Below are 26,187 nucleotides of genomic sequence, written 5' to 3'. Positions count from 1 at the left end.
GATGAAGCCAGTCAGTCTAACCAGGCAGGGTTTGCTCTTTGGCAGGTGGGCTGAGTGACACGAGCGTTGAAATAACACTGGGAACGGTGTGTGGAGGATGCGGTAAATTGGCCAGGAAGCAAATAGGAAACGACCGACTGGAAGGGGAATGTGGGAGGTAAATGGATTTGTGGAACGGAGAGAGAGAAAAGCCTAATGACAAGCAAATCTAGAGTTGTCAAGCAGGGAAGTGCTCCTTCCAGTGCCATCTTACTCATCTTTAAAGCTCCCCACCACGGGGCGTGGGGAAGGCTTTGGGCTTGGCTGTCCTCAAACTCTGGGATTGACATTTCTGCAGGGCAGGTCTTCAGGTTACAGAAACAGGATTAACTGTCATCTCAGCTCAGAATTTCCAGAGGATACAAACTGCTCTCCAGGGCTTGAACGTGACTGCTGGGGGCTGGGGGATGATTTCTCCTCGGGGGAAGGAAGGCTCTCTTTGGGAACGTTGTTGGTTGGCATCAGTCCTGTCCAGTTCAGAAGTTTCTTTCCTTTTTTGGAAGGTTCTGTCAATTCAATCCTGGGAGAAAAAGGGATTTGTTCTGCTCTCTCTTATGGCAGTATTGCATTTCTTATCTCCCTGATGTTTTGTTGACTCCAAAGCGATTCAGAGCCACTGGAATAGGAGGGTAAAGGCAGAGTTGAAGACGTTGAGTAACACCTTAAACAAAAAGAAGGTGAAGAACTGGGGGCACAAGCACTGCTGGTGCCTGGCTACCCTTTCCCGTGGCTGGCACAGGACTGCTCTGGGCATGGGAATCCTCTGTGCAGTGGAGGCTGTGCAGGAGTGAGAGCAGGAGGGGCTGGAGGAGGGGAGAGGGAGCCCAGCTCAGCATCCCAGGGGTGCTGCGAGCCTGGGCTCGAGGAAGGCTCCTGTTCTGAAGTGATACTGGAATTGCTGATTAAAGGCAGCTGAGAAAGCACATCTGCTGAATTGATAAATATTGTCTTATCCCACAAGCTGTGGCATCCCTTTGATCTCTGCTGTCCTGACTACGGCAGTTTTTGATCGCCTGCATTCTCTTTTCTTGGACTCTGCTGACAGCTGGGTTGGGGCACGTATAAAAAAAAAGCCCATAAATAAAATTAAACTGTATCTCAGAAAAAAATGTCATTAGGAGCTTATTTGTTGCCTAATTTAAATAGTCTGAACACTTTCCAGAAAATCATTGTCAGAAGCCACAGTCCTATTTACAGTAGCGAGAAGTAATGGATGTCACTTTGATTAAGCGCATTTTTCTGAGGCTAATTATCAGGAAAAAAATCATTGTGATGGATGAGGATGTTTGTGAAAGCTGCTTGTGCAGAAGAATTCAGCAACATCTCTATAAAAATTTTAACATCTCCTGTTTGAAATCAAAGATTTTTTTTTTTTTTGGATGTTGCATAAAAAAAGAAAAGAGGCTTTTGAGAACTGAGGTGAATTATTTGAAGTTTCTTCTCCCAAGTTACGTGGAGCCTGAAAACTCCTTGTCTGTGAACTGACGTCTGGTCTTCGTCTCTTTAATTTGTCCCCAAGTGGAGGCTCTAAATCAGACTGTGCTTGGCATGAGCAAACTGAAGGGCTGCAATCCCAGGCTTTGGGATCTTAACCTGGCAGGTTTCATGAGAACATTCCCCAAGTGATTTCCTCATCAGATGCATCATTACATTAATGGGGCTGGGCAGTTCCAGAGTCAGGCTCCTGCCTGTGGCTGAATCCCCACTTCACTGACATTTGATTTAATGGGCAATTTTCCCTCATTTTATTTGGAAGATGCAGATGTTAATTTGAAAACTCCAGGTTGTATCCAGAAGTTAAAAGCGTTTGTTTCTGTGATGGTGAGGTCATGGCCAATATTTTAAGTTACTGCAGTGGCTGTTCAGGCTGTAGCAGATGTGCTAGTGCAGGTTTGTACCTGGAATTAGGAGATCCAGCTCTGGTACATACATGTGCCACAAAATCCCTCTGGGGAAGACTCTTCATCCCCCAGCAGTTTGATCCCTTGCTTGTGAAGCAGGATGAAGGTATTTATTGCTGATATCCATTCCCTAAATAAGAGTGTTTAGACCCATCTCCCCCCAGCCCTGGGTGCAGAATCATCTCTCAGTTGTGATGCCTGAGTAAATGACTCTGGGGAAAGTGGTGGGACCACAAAGTTGGGATTGCTGGTGTGGCCACTGGGATTGAATTGCTTCTCCTCTGCCTTTGCCACCTGGCAGAGCTGAACCAGAGCAGTTATTAATTGGATTGGGCTGTTTTCCTGAGCCAGCTCTTTCCTCAGAAGGTTTGTGGTTGACAATGGAAGCAGGAGATTCCTCCTGAGAGCCCCGGGCAGGACCTGCTCCTGCCTGGAGTGATCCAGTGATTCCATGGAAGGGTGACCATGAAACTTGAGCTCCACAGCCCTGGGTCCTCTCCAGAGAGAGTTTCTCCAGCAGCTCCTCACCCTTAACAGAGTGAAAATCAGCATATGTTGCCACTGGATTGCTCAGCCCAGCTGCAGATGGGATACTCTGGGATGAAGAACGTTGGAGGCCTGAGGCAGCTTTGTAAAACTGATTTGGGTTTTCTTGGGTTTGTAGATTTATTTTTTTTTTTTTTGTTGTTAGTGACGGATAACGTTCTTAATTGAGGTTTGCATTTCTAGTTGTTCTGAAAGGCTGCAGGGATGAGCCCTGACGTGGTGCCTTAATTGCAGTGCTGTTTGGAGTTCTTGAAATGGGTGTTTCCTTGTTGGTGTGCTGCTGAGTATTCATCTTAAAGCAGGGTACCCCTGGCTGTTAGGAAAGTTCTGAAAGTAATAGAGCAACGAAGGAATGCAGTTCTCTTATCATTATATCTGTTATTTTGTTTTACTTTATTTTAAAAAATGGTCATTACTCTTCTCAGGGATATTGTTTTTACTGTCAGGAAGGGGCCCTTGTAGCAATAAAAGTAAGTGCACGTAGCAGGCTGGTGGAAGGAGCAGAGATGTCCCTGGAGTGGCTGCAGAATGTACAGCTGTGCCCTGATGAGAAGGAAGAACAACATTGATTTTCAGTCATTTAGTGCAGTTTAACACTGTGGGCTCGGATTTCCATCCTTCCCTGGGGTGCTTTTTTCCCCATTTATTTACTTTCCCTTTGGTTTCTTTTCACTTTATTGGGAGAAGGGGCTTGAAAGAGAAAACAGCGTTTCAAGTTATCAGAGAGCACCTGTCTGAGGGAAGAGGGACAGAGGGTCACATCCCTGCAGCTCCAGCAGAGACTTGCAGTGCTTGAGGATCTGGTTTTTTTTGGAAGCTCTTGGCAGAGATCTGTGGGGACGTGGGGTCGCTTTAGCACCCGGGGATTGTCGGGAGTGTGAGTCTGTGTCCACAGACCTGCTGAAGCCACGGTGATGTTTGTCATCCCAGCAAACCCCTGTGCCTGCAGGAACCTACAGGGGTGTTGTGTGGCCTTGGGTGAGGGTGAAAGGTCAGGCTGACACCAACGCTGTCACCACTGCTGCAGTGACAGCAGGAGAAGCAGCTTGGCAGTGATTGCGGCTGTGATTGCGGAGAACGCGTCGAATTTTCCTGCCATGTTTTCCCACTGCCTCATCTCGACACGGTCGCATCTTTGTTCCCAAGGGGAATAATTTACTGCTCTTCTGAAGGTGGTGCTCGTTGCTTTTCCTCTGCACAGCCTGTTCAGTGACTGACTGTGAGTAGGGAGTGTCAGAGCTCCGGCATCCCCCGCTCGCAGCCTCAGGGGGGAGTCGGGGGCTCTGCTCCTCCTGCACCCAACCCTGTGCTACTGCCAGCCCTGCTCTGGGGTGAGCTGCTCTCTCACAGAGCCCTGGGTGGTTGTGGCAAAGGAGATCACAAGCAGAGCTTAAATACCTTGGTTAATAAGTCCCCCCCTACATTCCCCTGTGAGGCATCTCAGAGACTCGTTCAGTGGTAGACTGTGCAGCAGAGGGGTTTAGAGAGGAACAAAAGGCTGAAACTTGGGTCAAAACATCTGTGTTTCTGAGAGGTCCCACTGAAGGAGAGGGCTGATGCTCTGGTGTCTATTTTCAGCGCTGCTTATCGAGACAGATGTGAACACCTTGCCTGTGAAGCCCTGCAGCAAGTGCAGATTTCCCTGCCATGCTGCATTTGCCTCTGCTCCACTGGCACTTGGCTGGATCTGTAGCAAAGATGGAGGTATTAATTTGCAAATAGAATACCTCCTATTCCTGCTGACTGACAGCTCAGAGAGTGGGTCATACAGGCTCTGTGCAGAGCTCCTGCCAGCTGCCAGCGGGGCTGTGCTGCCTGGGAAGGGTTGGCAGTGCCAGGGGAAAGCAGCACCAGCCTCCCAGCCCCCAAATCTGAAGATCTCTTCTATTATCAACCTATGAGCAATAAACAAAAAAAATTATCCTCCATTCTTTCTTCTCTTTCAGCTAGTTCAGAGTTCAGATTCCTTTGTCACATCGCCCTCTGTATAAAATAACAGCACTGAATTTCATCTGCTCCGTGACCTTATTTCCTCTCTTTGTGTGAAGCATTTTGTGATCGTTTTAGCAAATTTATGGCTGTTTTACTGCAGGGAGATGATCAAAGTCCAATCTCCTGGTGAAGGCAGGTCCCTGTGGTGACAGTGTTCTGTCCCCACAACCTCATTGTGGGTGTCTTAACACGTCCCCTGCACAGCCAGAGGGCTGCAAGGAGGTTTTCAGGGTTGCAGGTCCCCTGATAGGCTCCAGCACGGCCCCTTTAATGATTCTAGGCTATAAATAATTGATAGTGAAGAAATCTGTGGTGATAGAGTCGAAGTGCAGGGCCTAAGTCTTGGTGGGACAGAGAGGTTGTGGATGTTAGCACATTCCTAGCAGGTCAAAGTTAAAGCAAAGGATTTAAGGTGTGTTTTCCAAACCCCTCAAACTCAGAAAACTTGTCCCTTCAAGCAGGAGGCCTGGGGCAGTGGGTGAAGCACTGCTTGCAAGCATTTTAAAGAGTAGTTTTGTGTTCTAAAACGGATCAGCCATGTGGTGCAGGGACAGGAGTGCTCTGTGAGGGTCATCCACGGCTTTCTGGAAGAACTCCAGGAGCTTTGGGTTGGCTTTGCCTCTTCGGACTTGCACGGGGGCCACAGTTGCTTGGTCTTGCTTCTGCTTTCCTCGAGACAGGCCATCTGTTTGTCTTCTGCTCATCCTTCTTCAGGAGACAGCCTGGAGCTGTTTGCTGACAGTCACACAGGACATGGCAGTGGTGTTTTGTGAGTGGAAGGTGGAAGGCAAAGTTTAAGACTTTTAAGACAATCCCTACCACGTCGGAATTGTGACACCTCCACCACAGCGGCTCTGTGGTCACCTCCCCCGTGCTGGGTGCAGTCCCTGTACTTCAGGGATGAAAAGTCTCTGCAGTCAGATGTATTTGCCGTGTGGCAGGTGTGCTTTCCCTGTATTTTTTTTCCCCTACAATTTTTCCCCATGGAATAGGCGAGGGAGAAGGGCGCCTCTTGGCTCGTGCCCTCCCCGATGCGGTGCCGTTGTTGCTTCCCCTGCCTGGCTGTCTGCAGCAGTTGTGTGGGTGTGCAGAAATGTGCACCACGACGTACAAGTGGCCTTCAGGTTCAGAGCCGGGGCCAGGGCGTGGGCGCAACCGGAGGGAGGGAGGGAAGGAAGCAGGAATTGTGCAGGAGGACAACAGCACACGCTGCCAGCCAGGCTGGTGGCTCGTGAGGTCAGCTGGGTAATGCAAGGAGGGACACAGCAGGGAATGAGCTGGCTGAGGTGAGTGGTTGGCTCAAGGGCAAAGGGTGAACACAGAGCGAGGTGAAGCCGAGAGGTTCGTTCACCTCTTCCCTTCGTAGCGTTGCTGTTTGGATCAGCTCGACTCTTGCCTGACGCAAGCTCAGAAATAGCCAGGGTTGGGTTTGTACCTGGCTGGGTTTGTGCAGGAATAACCTGGCTCTGCTCAGTGTGCAGCTGCTGCTTGTAAAGCTGGGCATTGGTGGGGTGCTGGCTGCCCCACGGTGCCCTGTGTCACCATGTCACCCTGTCACCCTGCCAATGTGTGCCAATGCTCCAGGGGGCTACAACTGCAGCTCCCCCGGCTCCCTGGCAGTGCAGCTGCTGCCAGCTGTGGTGTGAGAAGCGAGGCTGAGCCCTTGACTCTTCCCTCAGGAGCAGGGCAGCTTTTTACCCCCCAGAGAGGGCTTTGTGCCCCCAGACGGGCTGTTGGGTGTTGCCTGAACTGATGGGGAAGAGCCTGTGTGTGTCCCCTGTGGTCAGTGCAAACCTCAGGGTGTCCATCTCAGGCAAGGGCTGCTCTCTCACCCCTGTGGCATCGCTGCCCTGCCCCGTGTGGGGCTGCCAGTGTCAGTCCCTCGCTCTGTGTCCCGCTGCTCTGGGACTGCAGAGCCGGATTTCACGTCTCCTGCTGTCAAGAGTTCCTTTGTCACAGATGATTTTTGCTCTGCTCTGCCACAGCACTGTGGAGGGGCCCTCTTGAGGCCAACACACACATCACTGCCGTCCAACACCTCCCCAAATCCAGGCAAACTGGCATTTTGTTGTTCTCTCCAGGACTCTTTGCTGTCACCTGCCATCGAGCTTTTGGTTGTAGCTTTGCAGAAAGCTGACTGGGGTGGGGTTGTTTGTTAAACAGAGATCTGCAGGTTGCATCCCCCTCTCTTCAGGTGCTGCTTGTGCTTCTTCCCATGCTGGCTGTTCCCTGGTCCTGCTTTGCAGAGGACTGTGATGAATTTGTCACTCTGATCTGGGGCTCGTCCCATCTCCTGCACCACTGCTGATGGACAGGGGTGCTGTGTGCTGCCACTCTCTGCCACAACAGCAGGATTTTTACAGAAGTTTCTCTTAAAGGTGAGGCAAAACCCCATCACAGCATCTGTGACCGACGTGGGACGGGGATCTGCGGGGTGTTAAGTTTGGGTGGGGATGTCTCTGCGTGGTGAGCCCACTCTGCTGGCCGTGTCTCCCGTGGCTCCTTTCCCAGCTCGGTTGGTCTCTGGGCTGCTCAGACCCCCTCCCCAGCCCTGGGGCTGGTGTCTCCTCCCTTCCTGAGCGCCGTGGACCGGGAGGAGCCGGGGGATTGCGCCGGGGAGGCTGCGGAGCGGAGCGGACACCGCGCGGCTGTGTTTGGATCGGTGACTCTGCCGCGCTTCCCGCAGCCCACGCGGGCTCCCGAGTGGCAGTGGGGGGGAAACTCTGCAAATTTAGCAGCTCCCTTCAGGCAGGGAGCTCTTACTTTTCGGGCTGTGGGCAGAGTCATCGAGCTGCTCCGTGTGGCTCATTCCCATTCCCGATGAGCCGGGAGTGACCGTCAGCGAAGTCATCGCTCGGCTCGAGCTTTGCCGCGGCGAGTTCCTGGCTCCAAGGTCGCGCCACGAGCAGGTTAATTTGGGAGTGGGGCTTCCCAAATTGCAGGCCTGCTGCTCACAGCCCTCCCTGAGCCTCGTTTCCCTGGGTCAGTGCCCCTGTGAACGCAGCCCCCCGTTGCTGGGGTGTCAGCTGGAGCGTGAAGCACCGACACCGCGGCTCGGTGGCAGGTGTGGTATGTACTGTCTCCCCGGTGGCAGGAGCTGTCAAGAAAAAAAGGTCTCCTCTGTCTAGGAGAGAGGAACAGTTCTGGGGAGCAGGTGGTGAAGATGTTTAGCAAATGTCAGCTTGAGACCTTGCCATCCTGTGGGCAGGAGTGACATTGCTGAGGAATGTGTTATCCTGCTGGAGAGCGGCGAAAAAAAAATCCACCCGTTAAATGTTTACGAGCAGGGAGGGCCTTTGCCAAAAAGTGGGCGTTTTTCCACCGGGGAGACTCACGGAGCGTGAGCTCCGTGGAGCAGTGGGAATCCTGCTCCAGCACATGGAACTCTTACCACTAGGACATGAGCATCTGGCCAAGCCACGCTGCCTCATTTGTGAATGCCTTAATCATTCCCCAGAGCGGGGTTAATTAGAAAGTGGCCTTCTCACTGCGTGCTTTGTAGGTGAGCAAAAAGCAGCTTAACCTGAAAGGGTTCCTGCACACAGGTGCTAAATATGGCTTTTCAAAGCTAAAACCCTGCCTGAAACTTCTCCTTTCAGCCAAACTTTGTGCCTGTGATTGCAGAGGCCGAGAGTTTGCCCAATGTCCACAAGTCGAGGTGTGAAGTGTGTAACTGCATCTGGGCTGGAAGCTCCGCAGGGGAGCGTTGCTGGAAAAATTTCTAATTTAATAAAATGGTCGCTAATTGGCTGTCAGAAGAGAGTTGAATTGAAATAATCGGCGTGGGCGCTCGTGTGCTAATTTGGTTTGGTGTTTCTGAGGCACGGTCACGGTGTTTGTTCAAGGACACGAGTGGGTATTAGGTGGTGCCCATATTTCTCAGCAAGAAGTTACAGCTGCTCTCTGGGAAGGCATTTATCTGAGGGAGCTATTTAGTCACCCTTCTTGAGCTCGGAATTTTGGAGATGGATTCGCTTCATTACGGCTTGATGCAATTACACCCACGCTGCTGAGACTGAAGGCCTTCCCTGACACTTCAGTTCCCACTTCAGATGACTTGAGATTGGTTTTTCTAGTCAGCTGGAGCAGCTCCAGGTCCCTGGCACGGGGACATCCCCTTCCTGAGGTGCTCACACACATAGGTGCATGAATGTCAGCAGGAAAGGGGGTGTTCATATTCCCTGTCCTTCCTTTCATCCCTGAGGTACCTCAAGATCCATCAGTTCCAGGTCAGTGAATCAGCACCATGAGGTTTTTTTCCATGAGGAGGAAGACTTTACAGTGGAGATCTCCCAGGTCACCATCCCAGAGCTGTTGTACAGGCAGTGCCATCAGCTGGATCTGTGGGGGTCGCTGTCAGGGTGAGCTGGTGACACAAAGAGCCGTGACAGCTCATCAGCCTCTTCCAGGGCCGGCATTCAGCAACTCCTCCTTTTCATCTTTCTCCAAAGTGCTTTTAATGCTCGGTATTGTCACTCTGTTTGGATTCTTCCCACACAGTATCTGGGCACTTAGGACTGCCCAGTGCTGATGGAGAGATTTACTGCCAGCAGCTCTTGTGTGAAAATGGAGAGGAAAACCAATTTCTGGTCGGCTCTCGTTACGGTCTCTGGTGGGAAATATTTCTTTCGTGCTAAGAACTTGTAAATGGTTTTAGTGCCGGATGCAGAGCTCTGTGGCTCAGAAATGTTCAGCCTCCCAGGCCTCAGCAGCACAAATGTCTCTGCTTACAGACATGTGCAAACCACCCTGTGCATGTCCAAGGGGGAGATTCCTTCCTGATTGAAGGAATGTCAACCCCCAGGGACGGAGCTGCTCCAGCGGGAGCAGGTGAGGGGAGGATGGATCAGGGTTTTAGCAGGAGGGAGAAGGCAAAGCAGGGAATGATGAGAGACAATGATGATGAAATGCATGGCTGGATGAGTCCCATGCCGTTTCCCAGCATTGTTTTGCTGTCCTGGTATGATCCCCTGTTCCCTTTCGAGGGAGGAGGATTCCTGGAAGGCACAGAGGGTGCTGCTGATCCAGGGTGTGTTAGTGAGCCCAGGAGAGCTCAGAGATCCACCTGATTGCTGCTTTTCTTGAGAAACTTTGGAGAACTGGAACAAATTATTCCAACTTTCAAGGCCTTTTTCTTTCCCCCCTAAGCTTTTTTCTCTCTCTTTCCCACTAGCAGATTTTAGGGAGAGAAGGAGCACAGCTGAACCTGCTGGTGCAGATATTTATTAACGTAGTCGTGACAGAATTTCATTTTAATCCCGTTAGGCACCCTTAGTGATCAGGGAGTTTCTCTCTTGGTTTAATGGGCTCTTTTCCACATGATGAAGCTGCAAGGTCTGACACTTGTTATGAATGTCTGTTTATTAAACCATCTCTCGTCCTGAAAGCTTCTGCCTGGCCAGAATGGATATAAATGGAGAGGGTGATGTTTGCAGTTCAGTCTTTAAGGAGACACTGTGTAAAAAATTGCAACCTATTCCTTTTTAATTTTATTTTTTTTTTTTTGGTGTGTCTTTATATGAGAGATAAGAACAGGCCAAGGCATTTTTTTTTTTCCAGTGTGCTTTTTCCTGTAGATGTGTGAGGCAGTCGAGACCTGGCAGCCGTGAAACAGCATCTGCTGTCACACCGACTCCTGGAGCCGATATTCCCTTCCCAACAGATGAGCTGGTCATGGAAGTTGAACCAAAACCTGATGAGACTGGGTGATGACTTGACTTAAAAGCCTTTTTCTGTGGTTTTAGTTCAACTCTTGCTCCTGGCTGAGCGTGATTGGCACAAGGCAGCAGAGCTGGATGGCACTTCTGGGGGAGAATTTCAGGGTTTTTTTTGGACAGAAGAGGCTCCTGGTGCCTCTTACATCAGGGACATGGAATTTCACACAGTCCTTGCCCACCTTATTTTACTCATTTATTTCAGAAGACCACCACAGGGGTAGATATATTGTAAAAGGACTGCATTTAAGGCTTTAGGGAACACTGTGCCTGTTCGGGGTGGTGGTTTGGATGACCCAAACATTACACAGGAAACCTTCCTTTTCCTTTTAGTGCCTTGGTGCTGACCCCTGCTTTGGGCTGAGGGTGTAAAGAAAGAGATTGTTTGTCAGATTCCCCAGCAGCATTTGGGCACAGAGTGAGTGTGATTTGGGAACTGCACATCCCCTGGGTGCAGGTGATTTGGGAACTGCACCTCCCCTGGGTGCAGGTGATTTGGGAACTGCACCTCCCCTGGGTGCAGGTGATTTGGGAACTGCACCTCCCCTGGGTGCAGATGATTTGGGAACTGCACCTCCCCTGGGTGCAGATGATTTGGGAACTGCACCTCCCCTGGGTGCAGGGGCTCCTGTCTCACAGCAGAGCTCTCAGCTCCAGCACAACGTTGATGGGCAAGCAAATTTTTCTCGTTGACGTTAAATTAAGAAACATCCTTGGAGATCAATGGTCTGGTACAACCCCTTGTTCTAGTCCTTCCCACACAACCCTGATGAGGCTGTCACAGACTCCACGGAGTTCATGCCTCATTTCTGCAGCACCCTGGGAGTTTATCTTTATATGGACTTGCCATTTTCTCTGTCTTATATAATGGAGTACAAAAAAGAGCGGTGGCAGAAGGGAAGAACGTCTGGGAGATGGTACCTGGTGTGATCCAGCGACCCTGGGGAGGGAGGGAAATTTTATTACCCTGAGACATAATTTGGCAGAGCTGATGGAGAACCCCAAAGCCAGACTTTCTCCTTTGGATGTTGATTTTTTTTTTTTCTTGGAATTCTGGTGGGCTTTTAAAAAAAAAAAAAAGTTTCAAGGAAGTTTTTAGGAGCTGAAATTCTCCACCTTTAAAGCAGAAACTCTCAGTGCCATTTATTAAGTAAACACTGCTTCGTGTTTCATTACAATTTTAATACTTTAGGAGTGAAGTTGCTGCAAAAATGACATGCAGGAAAAAAAAAAAAGGGCTTGGAGTCCTTTAAGGCTGCAAGGTGGGAATCACTTTGGCGTTTTGAAAGAAAGCCTGTGTGGAATTGCTTCCTGGTGAGCTGTGCCAGGGAGCCCAGGGAGGTGTTTTGCAGCAGTGAGGGAGCTGCTGTGGCTGGTGGAACACCACGAGTGTCTCCAGCCAGAGCATCTCCAGCTCCTGAAGGCACTTTGCTGGAAGGGTTCATGAGAGGCATGTGGGGAGGCACCAGGCACCTTTCCAGCTCTTGCTGCCTGTCACATCCCCTGGGGAAAGCTTGGCTGAGTCCCTGCAGCACAGTGTGAGTGGATGATGCACCCCAGGAACTTGGGCTGAGCGCTGATGATGCCCCAGGAGCTGGGGCTGAGCGCTGATGATGTCCCAGGAGCTGGGGCTGAGCTCTGATGATGTCCCAGGAGCTGGGGCTGAGCGCTGATGATGCCCCAGGAGCTGGGGCTGAGCGCTGATGATGCCCCAGGAGCTGGGGCTGAGCGCTGATGATGTCCCAGGAGCTGGGGCTGAGCACTGATGACGTCCCAGGAGCTGGGGCTGAGCACTGATGATGTCCCAGGAGCTGGGGGTGAGCTCTGCTGCCTGTCCTGCCCTTGGCTGAGGATGCCCAGAGCATCCCTGTCTTTCCTCAGGGTCTTGGGCTCAGCCACCTGCAGAAGGAGGGCAGCAAGGGGAAGGTCCTGACCTTCCCTGAGCAGGGGCTCAGGCCCTTGGAGAGGCTGGAGGGACCATTAGAGAGCTGCCACGGTCATTCCACCGCGTGCTGTGGGCTTGGAGCTCCTCCTGACCCCCAGCTTGGGTTTAATTCTCCTCCTGACTCAGTTTGGGTGCGGGACCTCTCCTGCCCCACCGCTCCTGTGAGTACTGCCAGTGGTACCCAGAGGTGTTTCCGAGGTGTTTTCAGACTCCTGAGGAGGGGGCAGGGGGGGAAGCACCGCCCAAACGCTTGAGGTGACAAACATTTACGGTGCAGAGATCGCTGCTGCAAACAGCAGCTGCCGGCAGAGAGAGGGCAGTCACGCAGCCGGCTGCTCCCTGTGCCGAGGGGATCCCAGAGCCCCCCCGCTGCCCCTGGCTGGGTTTTTGGGTGCTGCCCTGGCACCTGCCGTGCCCACAGTGCCCCCTCCCCGGGCTGACTCACGCTCTGGGAAGCGCTGCCCGTCCCTGCCAGCTCTGCCTGGGTGAGGCCCCGGCGCTGGGCTCATTAAATCTTGGGAAGCAGATAGTGACCCCGTTATGTACTCACCTGGAAAAGTGACTTGGCCGTGCCTGATTGCCGTGCTCTCTGCCTGCAGACTTTTCCTGCTTCCCTTGCAGATATATTTTTAGGTTTTAACCCCCGGGGCTTTTTGACTTCCTCGCTGGCTCGAGCAGCTGTGACAGGTACACAGCTTACCTTCCCTTTCGTCTTCCAGCCATTTTAACCTGCTTTGGGAAGAAGTGGGAAGAGATTAGGAGTCACTGTAAAGCTTCAGGGTCTCACTGCTCTGCTCGTGAGCGTGTCAAATGCACCACGGAAAACAGGAACCGTGGCTTCGCGGGGATGTTTGTTCAGCAGCTGCTCAGGTCTGCTCTATTTCTCTTCTCCCTGCTAAACAGTCCCAAGTTAACATGCTGGGCTTGCAGCTTTCGTGCTGGTCGCTGATGAGCCACACTTGGAGAGGTAAAAATGGCTTTGCAAAGGTTGCGATGACAGTTCTGGGATTCAGCGCCGAGGCTCTGGCGTCGCAGTTATGTAAGGGCTCTCGCCGACTCCCCGGGGAGCTGGGGAGTTACTTGGTGAAGGGAACCTGCCCTCCCTCCCCCGGGCCAGCCAGGAGGGGTTTTGTTTGGGAATCCCCTCCATCCCTCCGTGGGGGGACCCGCTGAGCCCCCCTGGCAGTGGGAGCGGCCGGTGCTGGGGTTGCTCGTGGCACTGGCTGGGTGGCAGGGAAACCACAGGGCACTGCTGCCTGTTCCTGGGCACTTCCTGAAGTCCTGGGTCGTCTCTTCTAGGCACTAACACTTGCAAATTGTTAACATCTGAAATGTTAATGCAGGGGACACTTGGAAGAGGAGAGAAATCAAAGGCTCTTCTGGTATACAAGCCCGTCCCCCTCCAGGCTCGCAGCCTGCCCGCAAGCTCTGGATGTGTTTTCTTACTTTACATAATTTTTCCATCTCTCTCCATCAGCCCAGCTCTTCAAAGGCTTCCTTCTGTTTCCAGCTCTCTTGCTGCTGCTCAGTACGCTCTCCTCTGCACTTTCCAAAGTGTTCCTCCTTCTCCACAACCCCAGTGCTCTGGTTTATTAGGGAGGTCTCCCAAACTCTGCTGAGGAGATGCAGGGAGCTGCTGCCTGGTGCTGTTTTGGTCGTGCTGCCCTGGCTCAGTTGCCAAGACTAAAGAGGGGAAGGAAAGGGAACAAAACACAGCCAGTGAATTTCTGCCTGTGTCGTGCAGATCTTCCAGGGGCCTGGTGTTTGCTGCAGCACTGGTTGGCAGCTGTGGGGTGGTGGCAGTGAGTATCGGTGTTCCCCGTGCTCCAGGCTCTCTCCTGGTGGGTTTCTGTGGTGCTGAGCACCCTCCAGAAGTGCAGTGGGGATGGAACAACCTCCAAATCCCACTGTGGTGGGAAGTAGTCCCACAGGGCAGTGAAACAAGGAAACTCTTGGAGGTGAGTCCCTCCCAAAGGTGGTCGTGGCTCCAGTTGAGACTCCAGAGCAGGGACAGGGAATTTGGGACCGTTGTGATTCTGGCAGTAACACTCAGCCCAGCTGCTGTCCCAGCCAGCCACTGTGATGACAGAAATCCCTGCAGTTCTGTGAACTTTTCCTGAAATGCTTTTAATGACAGTTTAATAAGAACACTTTAGCACTTGGTACGGAGCTCCTCACCCCTGGAACTGAAACGCTTCGCTGCGAAGGGCAAGGCCCATTATCCCCCCTGTTCACGGGGGGGGGGGGAATGGCAGCTTTTATTTGTGAGAGTAATTATAACGAGTGGAATTAATCAGCTTCTCGTAGAAATGGTGCTGCTTTTTAAAGACAAATGTCGGGAAGGAGTCCTGGATACAAAGGAGAGCTCACAGTGGTGCAGATCCATCTGACAGCTTCTCGGGGAACTCGTCAGAGCCTGCGGTGCAAAGGCATTAACCCTGCCCAGGGAGGGTGTGGAGGGAGCAGAAACCAGGGAAAGTCAAGGCAGGAGAGGGCCCAGTGTGGATTTACTTGGTGAGCGGGCACTTCCAAGAGCTGCTGCTGCCCTAAATCCCTTGGGTGTTGCTCCCTCTGCCCGTCCCCTCTCCGGCTGCTCAAAGCCCCGTTGCTCGGGAATACTCTCCCAGAATGTCCTCTGGGTCTTGGTGTGCTCCATGTAGTGCGTGGAGAAATTCCACTGAAATAATTCCTTTAGTAATGGATTCCTTTCTTAGCTGGAGGGCTCAGAGAGGCTGTGACCCCTTACAAGTTCCTGTGAAGTCACTGAGTTTTGGGGCTTTTTTTTTTTCCCCTTCCTCTCTGCCCTGCCCTGCATCACCCTGGTGCCCCTTGGCCCCCTCCAGACTGCAGGGAAAGGGGCTGATTCCTGTGCTGAGCCCAGCGTGACAGAGGCTTGTTTTGGCTGTGACCTCTTGGGGTGACAGTGGTGGGCACTATGAATAATAATAATGGGAACACGGGTGGGGAAATCACTTTTAAACCCCGATTTTCACTGCACAGCTCATCCCTGAGAAAGTCCTGCTGGCTCTCCCAGCAGTGCTGGGCTCCTGCTCCCAGGCCATGGGCCAGAAAGGACCTTCCTCTGCAGGCTAATGGAAAGAAAATGGAGAGGAATTTTTTAATTGACTCAGAATCAATGGGTAAAGTATTCTCTAAGCACTTTTATTAATAAATATGTACATCCTCGCTGTCCAGAGAGGGTTGCCAAGCACCTCCTGTATATTCTAATATGTGCATTCTGAATTAATCAATGTATTGGTATCGTATTTTTGACTGGAAAAGGAATGAAGCTCTTTGGGTTCAACCCTCTGGTGAGGAAGCAGAACCTCCATCTCCCGTGATTTTAACTTCTCACTGGAACAGTGAACGTCAAAAAAACTCCCAGATCTTCAGATTTCCCCCAAAATATGGCCATTTCCAGGCAGCTTTGTTGCAGGGGGATGTGTGTGCTGGTGTTTTTAAGCGGCTTGGTGCTGGGCTGGCTGCAGGAGTCTCGGTGGGGAGGGAAGGGGGGGGGGTGGTTGCAGGGCTCTGCCTGAGCCTTGGCAACCTCCAAACATTGGCAGCTCCTGAAAAGCAATTTTGCAAAGTGCCTCTGGTGACAATGTAGGGCATCCCCTGGCGACTCCAGGGCAAAACTGATGCGTGTGCACTTCGTGAAAAACGCTTCAGCAAGAGGCTGGGCCGGGGTGGGGGTTGTGGCATTTGGCAGAGTATTTGTTGTGCTCTGGGGTTTATCGAGCCGTTAGTGTCGTGCTGTGGCATTTGTTGGGGTCTTGAAATGTAGGAAGTGCTTGTGGCAGTAATAAATGGTGTGGGATCTTGGTTTTCCTTGGTGTTGTTAAATAGAGGGGGAGCAGGGGTGCCCTGCCCAGGCAGCAGGAACACAGAGGGCCGTGCAGGGGAAGTTGATTTTCCTAGAGCTGCTTGGCCAGCGGGTCCACAGAACCAGGGGGTTGCTGGAGGGATAATAATGAGCCTTAATGACTTTCCAGCTCAGGCTCCCTTGAGTTAACACTCTCTGTATGAACACAGCCCCTGTTTAGAGCAGCAGCTCTGCCCTGGCTGATAAGGCCTCCCATGAGGTGCTGGTGTGGTCAGGAGCTGGTTTTGTCTCCTGGCAAAATGTGCTTCCCTAGCCCGAGCTGCCTCCTGTGGGTTTGGAATTGCCTTTGCAGAGCTGATGCCTTTCAAGGTGACTGTTGAAGATTTTTAAATACCTTAAAGTGGCTTTTCCTTGCAGGAGGCTCTGCACACTTGACACCCTTGGGTGGTATCTCAGCAGAACAGGTTTGTTTGCCAGAAGAATATGAGAAAAAACCCAACCCCTTCCTGTTTTATCAACCAGTCCTAATGGACTGGGTCATGCTTTATTCATATTAAGTTGAATATGTGCATGAAAGGAGTTCTGGCAGTCGGGACCGAAACCAACCTGGCTGAGAGGGAGAGTATTTAACAGTGTGCAGTTGCTGTGGATTCAATTAGGAGCAATGAAGGATCTTGCTTCTTTCTAAATCTTGTTTTCAGAAATATTATTACCCCTGCAACTGCTGCTCAGCAATTCCCAGCCATCTCCCCAGCCCCCGGCACAGCAGTGGTCTCTGCATAATGTAGACGCCGAAATGAGAAATCAGCACTTTGTAATGGGCTCTCAAACTAAAATTAAACATCGATTTCCTGGCTCGCAGTCAGATGGTTGGCGTTCAGTTGGCCCTGGGAATGTTTCTGGACCGGAGGCGTTCCCGCTCGGACTTTGATGTTACCGAGGTTGTGTTTTGTTGATTTTTTTCCCTCCTGGATTCCCTCGGAGAACGTGCTGTTCAAACAAGGTGCTTGGTGTCCCTGGAAGCGCGGCTGAAAACGTCCCTGCAGGGCTGGCTCACCGGGCTGTGCCTCAGGTGGCGCTTCCAGCCACGGCTCTTTCTAGGAACGGGCTGTTCCTCAGCCAGAGTGAGTGTTCTGGGGGTGCTAGATGGACTGGGCTGCCCTTTGCTCCCAGTTCCTGCTTTATTCCTTCTCCTTCAGCCTCTCCTCCTGGCACACCAGCGCTCGGTGACCGCCGGGGAGGAGGTTTGGGAGGGCAGGCGCTGCCTGTGGGTCTTGGGGTGAAGTGGGGAGCACGTTGCGCTGCTGAGAGAGGGATGTTCTTCTGACTGAGCTACAGCAAAGGAGCTGCTTCAGCAGCTCAAGGCAGAGCTGAGCCCTCTGAGTCACTCTGTGGGCTCATCCAGCCTGGCAGATGTTCCCTGGCATCGGGCGACCTCTTTTCTGCCTCGGAGGGGAAGGATTGCTCAGACCCACGGCCCTGTTGGCACCTCCTGGTGTCGGATCATTTCCCCCTCTCTGGTTTTCCTGGCTGGGTTTGTGTTTAAGTGCTTGACAGAAGAGGTGACTTCGTGGAGGGGCCCCTGCAGGCAGAGTTCCTGGAGGGGTTCTTTGATGTGTTTTTCGTCACCTTATATCCAGCGAAAGCGTGGCAGGAGGGTTTCCATTTTCCGTTACAATTCCCCAGGTCTTTCCCTGATCCCTCCCCTGTTCGTGCTGCTCTGTGATGGCATTAGTGCTGAGATGATACCTTAAGCATAAGCCACTTTTCACATCTAATCTCAATCCTAAAATTAATGTTTTTTTCTGCAATCAGGAATACAATAGAGTGCCAAATTCTCCCCAAAAAGAGAGACCTGATTGCCCCCCTCCCAGTGGCTCCTGCAGTCCAGGAGGATTCATCAGGCCCTGAGCTGGGCACACTCCAATCCAGAGGGCTGACAGCAGTGATTATATTTGGGGTTTGAGAACAACACCCTGAAGTAAAGAGATATGGAGCAATAAGTTGAAGATGAGGCTGAATCAAACCATGAAGCAGAAAGGAATGACTCGGGTAGGAAATGAATGCACTGAGCTAATGAATCACTTTGAGGCAAAACAAGAAATTAAATGTACTCTGAAAGCTGGCACATTAGCAAATGGGCTGTGGGTTTTTATCCATTTTACTTTTCAAAATGCTGAAATAAAGGAGGTTGTAGGATGAAATCCCATTAAGAAATAATGCCCCGAGTAGGGAAACAAGGATTTGGTTAACAGGAAACGGGGACTTTGTTTCTCTTCCCAGAGCAGCCGGGAACTGCCTTTGTGGCACTGATTTTTGGGGGAAGAGCAGAGCTGGTGGGGCCTGACAGCTCCTTGGGGGGAGGGAAGGGGAAGGAAAGGACTGGCCTTTGCTTCCCAGAGGTCGGTGCAGGACAGCGGTGCCGAGTGCTCCCGCAGCCTGGTGGGATTATGGAAGCGTGTGGTGCGGTCGGGGCACAGAGCTGGTGCCAAAAGGGGTTGTCAGGGAAGTACTTTGAGCCCCAGATTTCCCATTCCAGGGCAGCTCCTGCCCTCCCCTCCCAGCCAGCCTTTGCACAGCTGCCGTTCCCGGGCTCTGGGAAGACCCTTCCAGGTGTCAGTTTTAAAGAAACCCTGCGGTGAAGCCGAGTTATTTGCACTTGTTCACGTGGTGATATCCTGCTGGGATCAGTCCCTGGGTTTGCTCTTGCTTTCCAGCCTTCAGTGGGGCAGCATTTTCCCCCCGGCTGGGCCGTGGGGCAGTGTTGGCGGGAGGTGTTGTCACGCTGTGGGGTGGGGTGGGCGTGACTTGGGGTGACGGTGGCAGGCCTTGGGGTGATGTCACCGTGCTGTGGGTGATGTGGCAGAGCTGGGGTGGTGTCGGGGCCGCCGCTGTCCGTGGTGCTGGGCCCTGTGCCCCACCCAGCGCTGCAGCGCCGTGCAGGGCCACTGGAAGATGCTCTTTGTTGTGCCATCGAGCGCGAGCAGGGTGGGCAGCTGTGGACTGGTGGCATTCCCAGGAGAGGGTGGGATACATCACCCTTTCCCTCTCCCCGCCTTTCCAATCCCACCTGCACTGAGGGACTCGGGGGGTATCACCTGCTCAGGTCTCCACTGGCCGCAGTGAATTCTCTTTGGCATCTTCAGAGGTCGATGCCAAGCACCTTTGTTGTCACCTGAGGAGGGAAATCTGGGTCGCCCTGGGCCAGGTAACGTGCACCTGCCTGGCCAGGTGAGCAGTGCCCGAGTGCCAGCAGCGAGTTCCTCTCCTCTGGGTTCACACTGGGGGCCTCGCTCTGCTGCTTTGTGTGTGCGAGCCAAGCCCGCTGAGCCTGTTCCCTGGCACGCAGTCCACGCTCTGCTCTGTACACAGAGGAATAAGATAAAAAAGCTTCCTCCCCCTCACGTTGCTACTGAAAAACAGGGATGGGGGGAAAAGAAAATAATCCTTCAGCCCCTGCCCTGCCTGTGGTGATAAGAGCAATGCAATCTTTTCTGGAACCGAGGCAGGGCAGTTTCATTATTCAGCAAACAAAGCCCTGTCAGGGGTTTCTGCATCGGGGATGTTTTCTCGGGCGTTGTGCACCAAATCCGTCGCAGCAGCAAGGCCGGAGAGTTTGCCTTGACTCCCCTCACTACCAAAATAAATGCACAGGGCAGGATTGTTCCACTGAGCAGCCGTGACTGGGGAGAGAGAAGAAGGAAGGAGATGGTACGTGCCGACAGCTCTAAACTGATTGCGGGGAGGATTGCTATGTATGAGAGAGTTCAGGGGGGAAACAGGAGGGAGTCACAGAGGCAGCCAAAGCTCGCAGGATGGCGAGAGCCAAGCTGAAGAATTCCCCTTCCGAGAGCAATTCCCACGTCAAAACCGTCCCACCTGCGACGACAGAAGATGTCCACGGGGTGAGCCCCTTGTTGCCGTCTCGGAGGATGGGATCCACGGGGAGTGATGTCGGACAAAGGTATTGCAGGACCGCAGTGGTGCGTGGGGCGGGTGGGGGGGGAGGCAGCACCTTTTATCTTGTAAATGAGAGGGGAAGGATTAGTGCCTCCACGGGCTGGTGGATCAAAATCCTTCTCAGGGAGCCACACCAGCCCCGAAGTTGTATTATGAAAGAGGGAGCTGGGGCAGAAGGAAGCCAGTCCCTTTAAATTTTTTATAAGTGCTTCTTGATTTTTTTTTACATGCCTAAAGCACGTCTGAATGGCAGCCTGGGAACGTGGGGCTGCCACACACCGCTGTTAACTTGCCTTGCACCTTCCCTGTGCAGTATAAAACCAAGGCTTATTTACACTGCTGACATCATGATCGGCGCTGAACAGTAGCACCATGTTTGCATGGCAGGAGAGATGCTCCATCCGAGCAAGAATTGACTTGTAACTGCCATTCAAAAAAAAAAAAATAATTAAAAAAGCCGCTGTAGGAAATGCTGCAGCCTTTCTGCAAGCTCCCAGCTGAGCTCCCAGCCAGGAAGGAGGTGTTTTTTCAGGAGGGATGGGAATGCTTTGCACTGCGCTGGGATTACAGTGTTTCGGAGGGAGCCAGGTCCCCCCTAGTTACGATGAGGATTTGTGCCACCGATCCCAGTCCCCGTTCTCTTCGTTCCATTTTCTGTTTCGTTTTTTTTTTTCCTGCCATCTCTCCAACCTTTCAGCCCATCCCTGCTGCCTCCCCTGCCGGCAGGAACCGCCTCACCTGTGACTGTGTACTGTACGTCTTCTGGGATGTGATTTGGTGCAAACGAGCACGGCAGGAAGGCTTCTGCCCATGGTGAATTTTACTTGCTTGGCTTTAGATTGGAATGAATTAACGCCTCAGCCTCAGTCTCCTGGCATAGCTGGGGGGGAGGGTGGCACCCAGCCAGGAGGAGCAGCTGTGTCCCCGCGGGGGAAGCCGGGGAGGGAGGTGCGCGTTGCGGGAGCGCCGGCGCGGCCGTTCCCGGTGCCGAGCCGTGCCGGGCACATGCTTCGGTCTCCAGGTCTGGGAGGCAGAGTCCTGGTGGGTCCCTGGTGTGATGTGCCAGCTCTCCAGATGGCACCGGTGCTGGTGCTCTGGTGAGCGAACGCTTGGGTCTGGTGGGTCCGACTTGGCCAGGCAAGGGCTTGCACGTGTGGGGGAGCTGCGAACGGTGCCGTGGGACCAAACCCCTGGAGCTGATCTGGGCTCAGCACGTTTTGATGAACAGTCTGAGTGTGCTCCCAGTGCTGATCAGGCTGCTTGTGCTCTGCTTTTGTGTCTTCTCTCATTGCTTCACAAAGACACCCAAGCTGGACCCGCTCTGGGGTACCTGCACCTCTGAGGGCACGTCCTGAGCTCCACTGTGGGCAAAGCCTTTGGAGAGAGCATTTCCTTTCTGTGCCATTCCAGGTGCTGGTGGTGCACCCCTCAGGGTAAGGCCAGTGGCCAAATCCAGGTGTGCTGTGGCTAGAAAAATACTCACAGCTGGGCACTCCTACAAGCTCATCCCAACCACTGGTAATCAGCTGTGATTAGATGTGCAAGAGGGGCTTCTCCTCTCCAGCACTCAGGAGCTTGGTGGGTTCCTGCCCAGGACCAGGGAGCCAAATCTTCATCCCAGGGCTGACCCTCCTTGACTCTTGTGGGAGCACAGCATAAAGGAGGGGTGCTGAAGGCCTCCTCAGATCTGGGGGGGCAGCAATTCCAAAAATCACACTGCTACAGTGTTTTAATGGACCCTTGACAAAGGCCAGCGTGCAGAGCACACCGGGGGGCCTCAGGGCTGTGTGAAAGACCTAATTCCATGAGTTTTGCTGGAGTTTTGAGTGTTTGCTGCAATCCTGTTGTCAGGAGCTGATGCTGTGAGGTGGAGAAGTTGGTGGAACACTTTAGTGCTCGTGTGCCCGGCGGGCAGAGAGCCCTGCGAGCTGCAGCTGGCAGTGTCTGGGCTCCCTCCTTCCCTGTGTGCTGCTCCCCAAACAATGAGTTGGCAGTTGAGATTTGTGCGCTTCTCTTCCACCGCCTGTGCAAGCAGCAAAGGCAGGAAGATTGGTTTGGAAGTGATGAATAGGCTGTTTGAGGTGCTTCGTCTCCTCCGAAGCCAGACACGAGCAGCGCTATCGAGTCGGCAGCGACAATTGTCGCTGGGAGTTGGGAGTGAATTACCAGGTGATGGGGCAAGGAGATGTGTGTTAGAGGATGTTCTCAGGGATGCAAATGATTTCTCCAGATGACTGAAGCCGGTGAAATAATTCTCACCTACTTTGTTTACCTTCCTTGCTCTGTCTCTTAGTCATTGCGGCACCTCAAAGCTTTTAGGAGCTCCCAGTCAAAACAGGAGGAAAGGATTTGAATTCATCTGAGGAGAAACCACTCCACAGATATGTATTGCTCTACACTTGGAAGGCTAAAAGGGGACTTCAGGGCTGTCCCTGGGCATTCTGGATAAAGATTTTTTTTCCTGTGGGTGGAAAACTGTGTGCGGGGTGGGACCAGCCCAGGCTGCCCCTGTGGAAATATCTCCCACTGAGGAGGCTTGGAGCTAATTCTGTACCTCAGGAACTGCTCTGAGATGGGGTTGGAAGCAGGGCAGCCTCTGGGCTATGCCAGGGAGGGCAGGCTCAGCTGCAGACCATCTGCCTGGGCACTGAAACTCTTCTGGCAGCCAGTGATAGCGACTGGAGAAGCCGGGAGAGGCTGAGCCCGAGCCTTTCCCTGCGAGCCGGGTTTTTCCTGAGGCAGGTTGGTTCCCTGTGCCTTGTGCTGGGAGGGATTTGAGAGGGAAAGGTGTGATGGGCAGCAAAGCCCAGCTGTGTTCTCCGTGGAGCGCTCTGTGTTTGGGAAGGAGCGGCTGGTGGGAGGCAGGACGTGCAGATATCTGCTTGGATCCCGTTCCGTGGGCCGGTGATCTCCCTGGAACACCGGAGGGGGGTGGGTTTAGAAACACAAACAAACGTTTTTACAAGATAACCATGTCCTGTTTGTGCAGCTCTGCTGGAAGCAGGGGAAGCTCTGCCTGTCCCAGGGAACAGTGGTATTCCGATGGGAATTGCAAACATTCCCTTTAGGTATCTGCTTCGGACGCTCTGCCCCAGGCCTTGGCAGGGCTGCGTGTCCCCCCCTCGCCTCCTTGAGTGGTGTTTGTTGAGCTGCTGAGGTTTGGGGAAGAGAATTAGCATTGCAGAAGAGCTGGGATTGGAGAGGACCCCGGAGCTGGACTGGCTTTAAAGTTGTCCCAGCTGGCTCAGGACCAGCCCTGCTGAGTTCTGAACATCTTGCTGGAGGTTTCTCAGCTTTTCTGGCTGCCGGGTGCAGGGTTTGATCACTCCCAGGGGGAATCATTTTTCCCTTCTGCATTCTTGTACCTGTTCCCTCCTGTCCCTTCACTGTGTGTGTGTCCCAGAGGGGGTTGACTACTGCTCACCCATCGGATCCTTCCCTCCCTTTCTCCTTCGGGCTGCACGTTCCACCTCCTGCAGCCTTGCCTCGTCTCTCGGTTCGAGATATTTCTGGCAGGAATAAATGGGACTCTGCTTCAGCCCTATTTACAGTCAACAAGGTGGCTGGAGTCTCCTCTGAGGCAAACAGCAGCACTCTGCTGGGGCAGGTTTGCTGGGAGGTTTTCTTGGAGGTAAAGCACTCTGGGAGGTGAGGAGCTCGCCCGAAAGCGGCTGAAAATGGAATTTCTGGCCGATCGATGTTTGTTCCTGCCAGGTATGAACAAACAGGTCTGGCTCAATGTGTTTTCATTGCCTGGCACTTGCACACAAGGGGAACACAGGCAGGTCCAGTCTGACCAGTGAAACCACTGCAGCTGCTGTGTCCTTGCAGGAGGCTCTCCGGGGAATGTTCTCCGGAGCAACCTGGACACAATTCCCTAATTCCCAGCTGAACCATCCCTGTGCCGTGCTGCTGAGTGCCCTCCCAGGGGGACAATAACTCAACAGCTAATTTATTTCTTTTTAACATCTCTTTAAGAAAAGCTGTGTTGGGGAAAGCGCTGTCAGAAGCTGTATCTCTGCCTTCAGCCAGTGCCATGTGCTGGTTGGGCACCTCCCCTCCCGGTGAGGAGGATTTATTTGGGCAGGGGAAATGCTGTGCCAGGGATGTTCCCTGCGTGGGGGTTTGCTCACCCCTGCCCTGCCAACGTGTGCTTCAACCTTGGGCCTTCTGCTGCTGCTCATCCTGGCTGTGGATGAGGGTTCATCCCAGGTGTTCGAGCAGTGCTGACAGGCTGGAGATACTGAGAGGGTTTGGTGATGGGAGGATTTCTGCATCTCTGCCAGCCCTGGCTCCTGCACTGCTGCTCACCGAGCTGGGACTCAGCTGCCACTTTGGGAGGGAGGGCAGGAACTGGCTTTGCTGTGAGAGCCTTCATGGGGAAGACTCCAAACAGAGCCTGGTCCTGCGTCCGTGATTCCCATCCCTCAAGGCCCTGTCCCTGCCTGCACACGCTCTGGCACGGAGTGTTTGTGCCCTGGGCCAGGGGGTGATGCCACCCCCCAAGCTGGGTGCTGGAGGGGAGCAGGCTGGGTTGGGGAAGTGCTGAACTCTCCTCCCACGGTTGCTGGGGAGCCGCCAGCGCTGCTGAGAGTGTCGGTGCCCTACATAGCACTGCCAGGCAGGCACCATCCCCACCCGAGGATGCCACGCTCGGAGCAGCACTCGGGCTCTGCCTCGGTTTATTTTAGATGCCTCGTTCCCACCAGGTCCCATCAGGGCACAGGGATTATTAGCATGTTCCTCCTCCTCCAGGGGAGGCTTTCCTGCTCGCTGGAAGAGCGGGATGCCAGCCACGACCGGGCTGGCACTTGGGCACTTGGGGCCGTGCAGGACTGTGACACGGGGAGGGGTCTCATAGCCCCCCTCCAAGCTCATGTCCAGTCCTTCCTCCACAAGGATCACTCACTTCTCAGGACTGCAGGGACTCGTTCAGCTCATTAGCAAAGGCAGGGAGCTGTGTGTCAGAGCAGCCTCAGGATCTGTAGGGCATTTGGCAGTGAAAGGAGGTTGTAGCCAGGTGGGATCGGTCTCTTATCCAAAGTAACAATCACCAGGACAAGAGGAAACAGCCCCAAGTTGTGCCAAGGAAGACTTAGATTGGATTTGGCCTAAAACTTCTTCACCAAAAGGGTTGTCCAGGCCTGGCACAGCTGCCCAGGGCAGTGGTGGAGTCCCCATCCCTGGAGGGATTTAAGTGACGTGTGGTTGTGGCGCTTGGGGACAGGGGTTAGCGCTGAGCTTGCCAGTGCCAGGTTAACAGTCAGATTTAATGGTCTTAGACATCCTTTCCAACCTATGATTTTATGATTCTGGGGGAGGCCCAACTCTCTGGGAGGGAGCTGCAGGCAGTGCTGGACAGTGGGCTGGGAACAGCTTGTCCGGCTGCAGCGAGCGACGCTGCAGCTCTGGCACCGCGCCTGCTTCCAAACTTTCTGTTTGGAAAGTACCAAGGAAAAGTACCTCTGGGATTAAGGAAGCACCTTGAAGGAGGCAGCTGGGTCCAGGCTGCCTCCCTACCTGTGCTCTGCCTCCAGAGGTGGAAGGGCTTGTCCCTGTGGTGCTTCTCCAGCTGTCAGCACGTGCCTGGAGCAGCTGATGGCTTTTCCAGGTGCCCACCAGCACAGCTTGCTGAGCTTCCTCCAAACCAGGGGTGCTGGGGGCTCAATCTCTTTCCTGGGGTCATCCCTGCTCCGTCCTGCAGGAGCTCTTCCCCTCCCTTCCCCTCCCCTCCCCTCCTGCACGTGTTTGGGGGCAGGATGTGTGCCCCTTCCTCTCCCTTTCCCCTTCCTCTTTGCTCGTTCCTTCTCCCCCTCTTTACTTTCTTTTTTCATCTCCTCCCATCTGTCCTTCTCACATCAGGCTATTTTGGGATGAGTTTCTCACTGTCAGTATGGTAGGAACCGTGGTGCAGCTCATGCCTTTGGAGGATGAGCAGCACTTCAGGAAGCCTTCCCAAGCACTTACCTTGCTTGGCTCATCTTAACCCCCCCTTGCCTTGACCCTGTCTTGAAGGCATTTCGAGATCCAGGGTGAAAAGGCCTTAAATCCTTCCCCTGGCCTGAGGAGAAAGCCATCAGATTTAATGCCATTTCGCCCTGCTCTCCAAACGTCTCTGAGCCTTGCAAGTGGTTATTAAGCAGCCTGAAGCCAAGTGTGGTGTTGGCAGGTCATTCCTTGTGCCTTTTTAACTCTCAGAGGCTTTAAGTCAAGGCATGATTTTGGTGTTTTTTTTTTTTTATTATTGTTTGGAAATGATGGCTG

General features: G+C 53.1%; 1 protein-coding gene across 10 annotated transcripts in view; it reads left to right on the top strand.

The window, feature by feature from the left end:
• Positions 1–26,187, top strand: part of KCNT1 (potassium sodium-activated channel subfamily T member 1) — a 76,590-nt gene that overhangs the window by 18,679 nt on the left and 31,724 nt on the right. For 2 of the 10 annotated variants that reach the window (XM_027885896.1, XM_027885895.1), the window contains exon 1: positions 19,386–19,927. The exons of 7 other annotated variants lie outside the window; for them this stretch is intronic. In XM_027885896.1, the coding sequence (XP_027741697.1) occupies positions 19,779–19,927 (149 nt within the window). In that variant the 5' untranslated portion in view covers positions 19,386–19,778. Of the gene's footprint in view, positions 1–19,385; positions 19,928–26,187 lie in introns of those variants that run through there. One more of the 10 variants, XM_027885897.1, reaches the window with a different exon arrangement.

Source organism: Empidonax traillii, unplaced genomic scaffold, assembly GCF_003031625.1.
Source record: "Empidonax traillii isolate 1590-97213 ecotype Southwest subspecies unplaced genomic scaffold, ASM303162v1 scaffold174:size915687, whole genome shotgun sequence".
NCBI classification, from domain to species: domain Eukaryota; kingdom Metazoa; phylum Chordata; class Aves; order Passeriformes; family Tyrannidae; genus Empidonax; species Empidonax traillii.
The sequence above is the reverse complement of the archived record's forward strand: the minus strand, read 5'-3'. Positions and strand labels throughout refer to the sequence as shown.